General features: G+C 37.1%; 1 protein-coding gene across 1 annotated transcript in view; it reads right to left on the bottom strand.

Annotated features, from left to right (window-relative positions):
• SLC26A7 (solute carrier family 26 member 7) overlaps window positions 1–9494 on the bottom strand; it is a 67877-nt gene extending 58383 nt beyond the window's left edge. Inside the window, exon 1 of the mRNA XM_018911881.3 lies at window positions 9004–9494. Coding sequence (XP_018767426.3) covers window positions 9004–9196 — 193 coding nt within the window. The 5' untranslated portion in view covers window positions 9197–9494. The remainder of the gene's footprint in view (window positions 1–9003) is intronic.
• Between the last annotated feature and the right edge of the window lie 3115 nt (window positions 9495–12609).

Genomic DNA, 12609 nt, shown 5'->3' with positions numbered 1-12609 from the left:
AAATGAACCATAAATCTTTCAGAGACCACACAATGTTGCTTTTGGCAGCTCCTTCCCATGCAGCTGTCCCCTTCAGCCTGGTGAGGGTTAAGCACCTCAGCTGTGTTAGCCGGGGCACCTGAATTCTCCGCATTTCACAGATCCTGAGTGCAGCTCTCCCAATGTGCCATCTGACAACCACATCAAAGGCAGATTTGAGAAAACACTGTGCTATTCTGCCATTTTGCAGATCTTCAGCTAGTGACATTAGAATCTTAATGTTCAAAAGGAAAATATGCAAGCATTATGGTGGAAGCAACAAGGGGATGGCATGACCAGCTTACGATTTCACTGTTCAAGACAGCTTGACCCTTCTGTATGTGATAGATACAAACAAAACAGAGCATTTAAAAATTCCTAGTGTTTCCTTCTCTTTTAATAGAGCTCCTCAAAAAAAGCTAACAGCCTTGACAGACAATCTGAGATGAAACATTAAGATCCCTTTAGGATGAATTTGACACCATATCTGAACAACACAAATATTTTATAAACTGATTCACAGTCAGTTCTTTGAGCTATTATCCACTAGTCAGCCATAATACCTGAAGAATTCAGCCACCTCCAGACTGAAAGTGGATTACAGGTAAAAGTATCTGTATTTCAGTAAGCATAAACAGAGAATGAAGCCTTCAGAAGTTTCTGGCAAGCAGGTAATTATGAGCATCAATGCTGTGGAGAAACAAAAGCCTGCTATGAGTGATTACAGGCCTTAATCCAGATGAGCTGGACTTTCTGACATCCATGAAAAGGGCATCCATTTTGGCAAATCAGTGGCCAAGGATCTGAGCACTAACAGGTTTCTGATCTGGAAGATTATCTATGGTGTCATCTCTTCCTTCCAGGATCCAGGTTTCCTGGGTTGCTCAGTCTCTGTCCATGGTGCTCAGGAACCCTAGGGATCCACACAGCTCATCTGGGCACGCATTGCATGCACACCAGAGTGCACCTGGACAGGAGGCAGAGGTCATCCAGAAGCTGAATTCACATTTCTAGCAGTCTGTTAGACAGGTCTGCATTAGCACATGCGTAACTTGGAAGAATTTTTACAGACATTAAAAAGAAAATATTGCATGCACAGCAGCCTAAGTGCCTTGCTGCTCCACTGGAGAGCTGTAAAGTGTGAAACATCGCCCCACATTTTCTCACTAACACGTTAAATTTCATATTCTGCTTACATCATTATTCTTTGCATGAGAGAACTATAACAGAGTTCAACTGGACACTCTTCCAGAAATATGAACTACATGGATTCTCCGATGCATTCTGTAGGAGGTTTTTCTGGCTCTGTTTCCAAATGTGCCTATTCTATTTCATCTACACATGTTATTTGTAAGCCAGATGTATATTTACAAGGCAGCTTTACCCCTTCATAAAAGTATTAGCTCCAGTTAGTCAGCTTAGAGTATATTTATGTCTACATTTATGATCAGAGCCTGAAATAAACCCTTGAGAAGGGGTCTCAACTATCACCCTTGAGAAGACACAGCTGGGGTTCTTCCATGAAAAGCTAAGAAAAAAAAAAATTATATAAGTTCTTGGCATTATGCCTTCCAAAGCACTGGGCACCAGTTCTGGAAGGCAGGAAGGCAGTATAGTTAATTTTTTTTAATGTCAGGGTCTCCAGCCAGTGTTAAGGAATTAGTTGTTCAGCAATAAATCCAGCTCCAGATTAAATTAAGTTTAATTAAAAAATACAAACCACACCAAGACTCACTGAGTTATTATTGGGCTTGAAGAACGAAAAAGAAAAGAAGTTGGCAGAAATAACAATACTGATTTCATCAGATGCCATCTACATATTTAACTTTTAAAGGAAATATGTCTCAAGGGCCCTCCACCCTCCAAAAAAACAGCCCACCAAAATCCACTTGAGCCAAAGCATTTCTTGTTCATGATAGGTCACAGGAAAGGCAGCAAATGTATAATACTATATATAAATTCTACATTAAGCATATCCTTGTACTAGCTGCCTACAAAAAAAAAAAAATATATTTTTTTTAAGCTACAAACATTGACATCATTGCAATCTGGTTAAGTTTGAAAGTCCAAATCTTACACCCTCATTCTTCCAGAGGGCAGCTATTGAGTACATAACAGACAGAAAAATATTTATTTCAAAAGAAACAGAAAAATGTTTATGATTCTACAAACTTAGCAAGCAAAGACTGAATCAGAAATAGAGTGACAGTGTTTTCATGTTGAAACTCCCACACATTTGTCTTAACTTTTTCATATATATACAGAAGTTGCAAACTCCACTTTTTTTTTTTTTTTTTTTTCTGAGCAGCAGCTCAAAAGAGATCATAAAATTGAAAGGTAGCATAAAATTGTGAAGACCTTCTCTTGTGATCTGCCCCCCTTTATGACAGCCAAACACAATTGTTTGTAATTTAGCACATCCATTAATCGAATTATGTGATAAGATCTGTCTTCTGAACCCAATAATACAATATTTTTAGAACTACTTCCAATTTTAAATCTTAACAGATTCAAGTTATTTTCATTTCTCTATGTACTGAAACTGTATTTTAATTTGAACATCTTTCCTGATAAAGAAAAAGCCTTCCCATGTTTTAATTAACCTGTTTTTCTCCTAAATATAATCTCTGTTTTTCTGCTCCTTCTCCTGGCCTTTTCTTCTACTGAGATCATTTCCTATGAACAGAGGAAACCAAAACAACATACTGTATTTGTGAAAATGGATCAACAGACAGCACTGCCAGTGGTCATCAATTTCTTTGCACCTCCCAATTCATGCAGCAGGCTTTTTTTTTCCAAATAGCCTAATTATTTTCTAACTCACCATTAAACCACCTCTAACTGAGAGCAGAAGCAGATTTGTCTTTAGAACCCATACATAAATCTGAAGTAAAACCCACCATCTGTCCTAGAGCCTTGCTCAGAATTCCACAGCTGAATCCATCATTATGGTATCCTTTATTGCTCTACATGGATATGTATTTTCATTATAATTATTACTAAATAAAAAATACAACAATAATTATAATTATAATAACAATGAAAATACAATGTGTATTATTATTATTATTATTATTAAAGAGAAATACAACACCATGGGTTGCATCTGGTCCAGTCCCTCATCCCAAGTACAGACTTGTAACTGGGGTTACAACACTATACTCACTATCAATCATAGAATATAATCCCAAATTTGACAGCATCATCTAGGGTACCTGTTAGCAGATCCACAATGACACCTCTTTTTTCAGAATCCTGAGATGGCAATCACCTATCTCAGCCTTCAGTCTGGATATGTTTCATTTTCTTTGTTTGATATCAGTCATATATCCATGTGCTTGACCATTTCCCTCATGGCAAAGTCATCATTCTTCAGGAAACTGAGTCGAAGTTCTAATTTTGCACTGAGGCTTCCATTAAGACCAAATACTTCAGTAGAAAGTGCCATGCCTTTGTTTTGCACTTATTTTTTTTAAAGGCTGTAAAAGCACTTGTAGGTTTGGGGTTTTTTGGAGGGGTTTAACTCAGTTGCAGTGTTAGACATGGATATCAGTAGCAAACTACTGAAATCTGAATTCTTTGCACCATCAGCTCTCAGTGTAGTATTGCATAAGTAATTTCTCTGTTTCAAGCAAAAGCATTTTTGTGTGTCTAATTTCCCTAACCATAAACTTTTCTATTACTGGTAAGTGTAAGGAGCTTTAAATTGCTATAATGAAAAGTGTGGGGTATAAGTATTATCATCACCCAAAAAATTAACAAAAAAAAAATTTAAGTCATATATTGGTATAAGCAGGAGACTTTCTGGTCATTAATAGCTTGAAGGTGAGGCTTATAATTATCAAAACCTCAAGAGAGATCTTGACAGAAGCCTGAGAGAAGGGTTGACATTGTCTGAAATTAGGTACCTCCATTAGGAATTTACATCCAGAAAGAGTAAAACAACTTCATGTGTTATACAGAGCATTTAATTTTCACAGCATTTCATGACCAAAATGCTTCAGACACGTTTGTGTTGCCTACCTGTATAGAGAACATAAATAAGTTACATACACTAAAATATATTTTCAAAGAATAAAATATATATTCAAGCAGACTAACTTGGGTAATAATTCTTCTTCTTCTGCAGATGACCCTCTGTCATCTGCATGACAGAGGGTCTCTTTTATAAACTTTTTCAGACAAACTTGGCTTTATTTCTGTTGCATTCAGGGAAGCTCACTGATGGGTCATGGTGCTAGCTACATGATTTCTCTATACCAGCCTTTGTGAGCAGTGTGCACAGTTCTGCCCAGGAAAAAACAAACAGCAAAACAAGCAAAAAACAAACCCCAAACCCCACATTCTAAATAGAAATATACTGAGGAATGACTACCAAAAAATATAACTGCAAAATTTAAATCTGAGCAAAAAAAGCTGTTTGTTTGAAAAGACAAGACTGCATGAGAAGGATAGCAAAGTGGATTATTGGTAGATGGATCAAGAGCTTGGTAATGAATAGATAATGTCAGGAAAGATCACCTATGAAAGGCCTTGAAAGTAAAGATAAATTTGCTTGGTGCAATAAAAGTTACCACTGTGAAAATAAGCTAAGTAGATGCATTCTGAAGAGATATGATGGAACTATAGCACATGTTCAGAAGGCTACAGAAAAGACATGATGACAGTTTAATGAGATTTAGCTCCATGGAAAGACTGTGTCATAATGCATCTTAATTTTATAATGTAAAGAAACCAAGAAAAATTCAGACCCAGGCTGATCAAAGTATTCTTCTTTTAGGAGTATGGGTATGAGTCATACAAAAAACCCACAAACTATCCTATTGTGACAGGTCAATGGATGAGTTACAGAAAAGAAAACAGTAAGACCTGCCTTTAACCATGACCTGTCAAACATGAACTGTTTATTACCTACAATGACATGGATATAATGGTTAAGACACCTAAACTTTGATGTCTGCCTCATCAGTGGCTACACTTGAGCCCATCCCTGTTACACTCAGAGGAATGTTATTAATATAATTAATCACCCTTAACAAAGCAGATGGTTAGATTTAGTCAGATGCATCACGCCTCTGGTGGGTTGATTTTAGCCAGCAGTTAAGCACCCATCCAGCCACTCACTCCTCCTCAAAGGATGCAGCAGAGAATCAGAAAAGCACAAGTGAGAAAAGTTGTCAGTCAAGATAGACAACTTAATAAGTGAATGAAAGAAAAGAAAAAAAGTGATGTAAATGTAGTCATTTACCACCTCTCACAAGCATAGCATCACAGAATAAACTAAGTAGGAAGGGATCTACAAAGATCATCAAGTCCAACTCCTGGCCCTGCCCAGAACACCCCAAGAATCACACCATGGGCCTGAAAGCATTGTCCAAATGCTTCTTGAACTCTGTCCGGCTTGGTGCTGTGACCACTGCCCTGGGAGCCTGTTCCAGTGCCCAACCACCCTCTGGGTGAAGAACCTTTTCCTGATATCCAACCCAAGCCCCTCCTGACTCAGTTTCCTCAAGTCCTGTCCCTGGTCACCAGAGAGAAAAGATCAGTGCTTGCCTTTCCACCTCCTCTCACCAGCATGTTGAGGTTTCCCCTCAGTCTCCTCTTCTCCAGCAGTAGAGGTCACTTAGTTTGTTCACTTAGTGAACAAACTAAGTGACCTCTACTGCTCCTCGTTTGGCTTCCCCTCAAGGCCCATCATCATCCTTGTTACCTTCCTTTGTATGCTCTCTAATAATAAAAATAACTTAATGTTCATTAACTCCTATCAACTAAGTCTTCATTGATCAGTGAAGAACACAATGCTGAGAACTACTTAACTGCCCAGCAGACCCTTTGTTTTATTAGCATGATTTCAATCTGGAAAAGAAAAAGAAAGTTAGGCACTTATGAGACATCTACATGGATCTAGCAATTGAATTTGTTTGCAAAAATGAGTGATACAGAATTAAATGGAAAGGAGACTCTTCATAGAATGACCACAATGGGGTGGTCATTCTATGAAGAGTCTCCTTGATGGGGTATTAATAAGTTTTAAAGGGAAAGGGAAGAGGGCAATGAATGCTAATCCAGCAAGAAAATTAGGGATTTATTTTGTTAATTTAGAGACATATTGCTCTGGTCTATCAATAACAGAGTTTTGAGAAGTTTTTGAGACAAATTCTGTAGTGATTACCAAAACATAAAAGCTCAAATTTCTCAACTTTCTATGACAGTATATAGCAAGCTTCAAGCCTGCATCATGGTGTTCATTTTAGATTCAAAGATTATTTTTTCAACCTTAGGTATCAAAGTAAGAATAAGGATTCTATGTCAGCATTATTAGATTACACTTGGAACTCATATTAAATAGCTGGAACTGATGAAGCCTGATTTCCTTTGCTGGTTTTGAGTTGTGGCTGGCTAACTTGGCAGTCTGAGACTCTGCAGGTCCAGCTGGACCTTTGTGCCAACTGGTGTATTTGAAAAGGCTTTTTTTTCTTAGAACTTGTAGGGTCTTTTTCCTACATGATATTTTTAAAATCTGATATTTTATAAAATTTTTAGAAACATGATTATCTTTGACATTTCTTTCTCCAGATTCTGTACAAGTAGATAAAGGAGTCTAAAACTAGGGGATATATACAGAGAAAATACAAGTATTGTCTCAATAGGTAAAACTTCTGAATTAATATTTATTTATTATTTTTAGCAGACAATGAAACAACTATAGGAACATTTTCAGAATGACTGCTTGGTTTCAGCAATGACTCTTTCATCACAAATGCCCAGCAGCACATTATGATGATCCCATGCCTTTACTTTCCATCTTGCTGCACCCCACAGTCTCCTCTTCCCCAGCCCAGTTTGTTGCTTTCACTATGACATAGTAAGGACAGTGACTTTCATCTTTTCTTCCCTACAATACAAGGAGAAATCAGCAATTTTATCTAAAATTTAGATTAGAAGCGGGAACACAAACACATTACACCAAATCAGAGGAGCTGCCAACCTGAATAGTCTGAATATGACCAATACCAGATGAGTAAGGTAAATCCCACAGAAGGAAAGTGTGAAAAACACAGCTCATTTGGAAGGCCTTTCATATTATTCTCAAGCTACTGGACTGCTCTCCACCCTGGAGTTTGCAGATTTCATCACTCAGAAAACTGTTGCATATGAATACAACTGTACATTTTTCCAAATATTTCCATTACTCAGGTTTATTCCCTTATACTCAGATTTGCTTAATCCTGTTGCTGAGGTTGACACTATGCTCAACAAGTCAGTTATCACCAATTTTTTTCCTACTATTATTAGAATGTCTGCCTTGCATTGCATTACAAACTTTCTTGGTTTTTCTTGTGGGTGGAAGAAAACAGTCACAATAAGACTTCCCAAAATTTGGGTTTTTTTGCTTTGTGCTATATAACAAATGGAACTTCTTTTCATCCATAAGTCTTCCTGTGAAAATATTAGGATAGTGCTGGTAGCTGGGATGCTTACAACACTAGGGAAAGAGCTTATATTTGCATTTAAATTAAAGCACCACAAACATGATGAAATGCTTTTGTCTCTAATTCTCTTCCTATTTCATCCCCTAAAATCATTCCAAAATCTTGAGAAGCAGCAAGCAGAAAAAGAAAAAACAGATCAGGAGTTTCAAAGTATTTCTTTTTAAACAGCATAAAATAAGGATAAAATTGTTTCTAGAGTACTTAGAAATAAACCAGAAAACACAAACCTGTATTTTCTGTCTTCACAGATTTATCTGTTTCAGCATCTGTTACAACTTCTTGGTACAAGAGTCAAACATGAAAATCCTGGCTAAAACTACCAACACCACAGAAATGCTGTTTAAAATAACATTTCTGATGACTTTCAACAGACTGTTATTAGGAGCATTTTAATTACAATTGTTGTATACCCACATACCAGTGAAATTAGATACTTTGCAGAGTTACAGTATTAAGGTTCCTAAAGTTAAATCATGCCAATGCAGATGTTCCTAATTACTTTAAAAGCACAAATACTTATACAAATCATTTGTTTCAAGTTCCAGCATAATTCAATTAAAGGAGTGTTTAACAACATGAATGATAGTTATGCACACTTAGTATGGAAGACTGTTAGGAAACAATAGATGTCATTCACATCAAGGAAAGAGTTAAAGTCCATCTGAGATAAGAAGCTGTGATTTGTCTGAGAGAAACACGAGAGATTGTCATAAGAAGGTGACTCTATCAAAGACACATCAAAAACTGACAAAAGTTTTTATTTCCTCACAGCAATCACTTTACTAAGCAAGATGACTGGAACTTAAAGTTTCTGCAGGTCATTGATTGTGCAGGATTTGGGAAGCTTTTCCTTTTCCCTGCCTTTTTTTCCTTCTTTGTTTTTTGGTTGTTTTTTGTTGGTTTTTTTTTTTTTAAGCTGTAAAATGGAAGCTAGCTCCACCCCTACTTTGTATTGCTGGTTGAAAAGAGGTGTGTAGGTAATGCAATTCAGCATTAAATCAGCACACAAGCTATGGATCCACAGATCCTCTCCCTGGATAATGTCTCTGGCAGGAACTCTTTAGGCACAGAAAGTTGTGAACTCTTCCTACTGTGTTTTGGAATTTTACAGGTAATAGTGTAACCATGCACGTGTTTATTCCACAAAAGCATATTTTAGAGTGCAATTATCACTGAGTTATATTTTGTTTTCCATGTGAAACAGAGAAAAAAGATGGTCATTTAAATGATAAAACATTGTATATAACCATATCCTGTATAAATAGTTACTGCTCTCTCACCTTCCATATTAAATGTTTGAAAAGTTGTCAAACGATAAATAGTAAAATTCCACAGAAATTAGCTAAAATATCAAAATGCATTTCTTTCCACATTTGCACGTCCACTCTATAAATTATTTAAGACTATATATTTTTCCTTGTATTTTTATTTAGATTCAATCAACATTAAATATGACCAGACAAAATATTAATCTGAAATGAGTTAACTGTACCTTGAGTCACCTGTTGGATGGCTAGCATCATCCCAGAAATAGTATCAGGAACCAAATTTTCCTTCCAGTTGTAGACAGGCACCCATTCCAAGACAGGCAGCCTTCTCATGCACCAGGCTTTGATATCTTCAAAGCGAACAGCCTGGACCTTCCTCCAGACTGTACTTCTTTTCCTTTTTGCCCCTGTCATCATTCCTACCCCCCAAAAGCAGTGCCCCTGGCAGGAGAGTGCACCGTGGAGGAATCCCCCTGATCTCTGTCAGTGTCCAGTTTTCTTCTGAGATTTTTCAGTTCCAAACTACAAAGAAAAAAAAAACATAAACAGAAGCACTTAAGATGTCTGCAGCTGTTCTGTAACTATACTCAATGAAAACACTTATTAAGTGCTTCAGTCATATAAACAGCTACATTAAATGCAAGAACTGTCTACAGCAAAGTTCCCATTTTCTGCTGTTTGCAAAAATTTGGTCTACCCTCACGTTAGTTTGCGATTCTTTCCAGTAACTTCCCGCTTTATATCCCTGTAATGCTTGTGCTTCTGGCCTCAATCCAGTGGCAAAATGAGGTATTACTGGGTGTGTGTGTGATATAGGCTGGGCTATGCTAATCTGAGCAAGAAGTGCCCAGCAGAGCAGGCATCTCCCTGCCAAGCCCGGGAGAGCAGCCTTGTCCCTCCTGGGGGAGCTTTTCTGGCCGCAGGCAGGAGGCATTAAGACCTCAGTAAAGCTCGTGCTAGAAGGCTTGTCTTCCTCCATCAGCATTTTGTCTTCTAAATGACACAAAAACCTTATTTATGTAGCAAATGCAGAACATCAGGTAGCAATAAGTCCTACCAGAATCATGCACAGGATCTCTCTGTAGGCTGAAACCTCAAACTGCAGAGTAACAAGCTCAAAGTGCAGGGAGGGACTGCAAGGTACTGGCTTCACATGGGCAGTGCCAAATATTCTTGTGACAATCATTCTTGTTCAAAGCCAGTCCTTTCTGCTCTTGGCTGTCCACTCAGCAAAGGCTCTCTCAGCACACACAGTTCACCCAGTTACATTTGTTCTTGTAATAATGTCATGCACCTTGGGTACAATACAAAGTGCTCAGACACAAAGTGATAAGGACATAGAAGAGCTTTAAATGTTCAGGCATTTAAATGCCTTGACTGAAATGGAGCAAGGACACAGTAAGCTTTCCTCTAAGTTTTCTGTATCTCTGGATGACAAAGAAATTTAAGTTGAAATACAAAATCCATTATATGCCTGAAGTGTCTTCCCAATCACTGTTCCGTAGTAAGCAATAAAGGTTTTTTAATATTTCCTTTTTTAAAAATAGAAATTAATTTACATTTTATTGTTTAGATTAAGGCAAAAAAACCCACAAAACAACCAAACCTAAAACATTTTCAATCCAAAATAATTTTAGAAAAATGAGACTGCTTCCAAATGCAACAGGTACTGAGTGACATTCAGTTGATGTCCACAACTGTCCCATAGCATTGCAAAGATAAAAGGAAAAAAAAAAGAGAGAGTTTCTTAGCTTGAGACAGACCCTTGCTTTTACCTATTCCTGCCATCCTTATTCTTTGCCCTGCCCACCCATTAACATACTCTTTTTAAAGACAGGTAATCTTACTTCTGTTCATTAGAATAAACCTCTAAGCATCAGTTCTTTTCATTTATTCTTTTTGTGGTTTGTGTTTTTTGTTTTCTTTGGTGTTTTTTTTTAACCTGAAAGTGCAGTTCAAGGATTTCATAATTGAGGCACTTATGTCTGCCGAGTTTTCACAACACAAATCTTTTCCTTCTTTCAGCAATCAGAAGTGGACAGGAATCCTCACAGCCACAGTGAGAGCAACTCAGCAGTCAGGTGCTGCTTAGTTTTGATGAAATGTTCAGTACCTCTAACTGTAACAGTGTTTACCACAAAATAAAAATCAAAATGCATTTCTATACTTCAATATGCATGTGCAAAGCCATTCCCAAATATAGGTACTTGTGTAAAAAGCCTAGCCTCTTTTTTTTTTTTCATTGTTTGCTAGAAGCTCTGAATATTCTGAAACACAAAAAAAACCCACAGTGGGAAAGCAAAGAACCATGGCTAAACACACATGAACATATTCTCCAGTCCTCAAAGTTCTTCCACCAAAATGCTGTCAATGTTTGAAAAAGTCTGTAACTGAGATTTTCCCACCTCCTAATTGCAGAGTCATTTAAACTGGGTGAGTTTTCATCAATCCCAGATTAGTATCTGAACACCTAGGATTTCCACTATCAACAACCAAGGATGGTATCTCTCTCTAAGTGTGTGCATGCATAAGTGCAAACATCCTACAGCTGTTGTAGAATTTTTGTGGAAACTTTGTTTAACCCCAACAGTTATTTTTATAAGTAAAAAACTGCATTATCCATAAACCTGAAGTTGACAATGCTATCACTGTTGAAATACATTCCTCATTGTAACTCTGAAATAATAAATACTCCTAGTTACCTATGACGCAAAACAACATTCCAGTTACAAACCTGCAAAGAAACCAACATTTTTAAGGGAAAACTGATGTACAGGTATGCATAACAAGCCTGTACCTCCCTACAAAATATTACAACCTTTGAATCTTAAAGAAACATAAAATTCCCTCCACTTTCCTGGAACACTCCAGTATCCTAATGGAAACACATTGTATCACAGACACAATGCTTAAACTTTTCCCCATCAGCTCATTTTCATTAGTTATAAAGCTTTAGTCTATACACTCCCAGACCATGCAGGCTTTCCATAGGTTGAATTGTTTCATGATGTACCTGAGCTATCAGGATTATGAGACTCTCTCTTGCTCTGAAACAAGTAAATAAAACTTCATTTTCTGGAACACCAAAGGATAAGCATGAGAAACCTTCAGTTTTGTGCATTTAAGTCAGTGTGTTCATGCATACTTTGTAATATTAGATGCTTCACAATTAGCTTTTTTGATAATCTCATACAAGTAAAAGCTATCTGCAAAGTGATTACATAGTTGTTTGTTCTGGAAATGCATAAAAATTTAATTCTAGCAGAATTTTAATGTACAATGCTAAAAAGATAATTATTGTAAGTCAAAAATTAGAATACAAGTAGTATATAGAAGGAGATATTTATTGCATCATAGATCAGCTATGGTGGGCTTTTAAAACCTGATTTGCAACAGGTTCCAAAAATAAATGGGGTAACCTCAGTTCCTCTAACATTTACATACATGGGAAGTTTACATACACGGTGGATATATGAAGAAAGTGGGTTTGATTCTCTAGCTCTGGCCTCAAGGGATTAAAAAAATAATAATCTGACACCTTACTCCAATTTAGACCTCAAAAGAAAAAATTTCTGGCAAATTCTGACAGAGAAGCCCTAAACCCCTGTTCACATGGAAGCAGATTTTGTAGGAAATCTTTGGATTCTTGCATGAGAACTGCATTTAGACTTCACATAAACTGGCAGGCAAGTTCAAAAACCATAGTTATGTGCACATACACTCCTAGAACTTAAATGAAGTTGTTCACACCTCAGACAGGCATAGATGGAAAAAAATGGAACACGTGGAGTCTCCTTCACTGGAGATACTCAAGAACCACCTGGACAAAA

This window comes from Serinus canaria, chromosome 2, assembly GCF_022539315.1.
Source record: "Serinus canaria isolate serCan28SL12 chromosome 2, serCan2020, whole genome shotgun sequence".
Taxonomy (NCBI): Eukaryota; Metazoa; Chordata; class Aves; order Passeriformes; family Fringillidae; genus Serinus; species Serinus canaria.
Note: the sequence above shows the minus strand (reverse complement) of the source record. Positions and strands in the feature narration are given on the sequence as shown.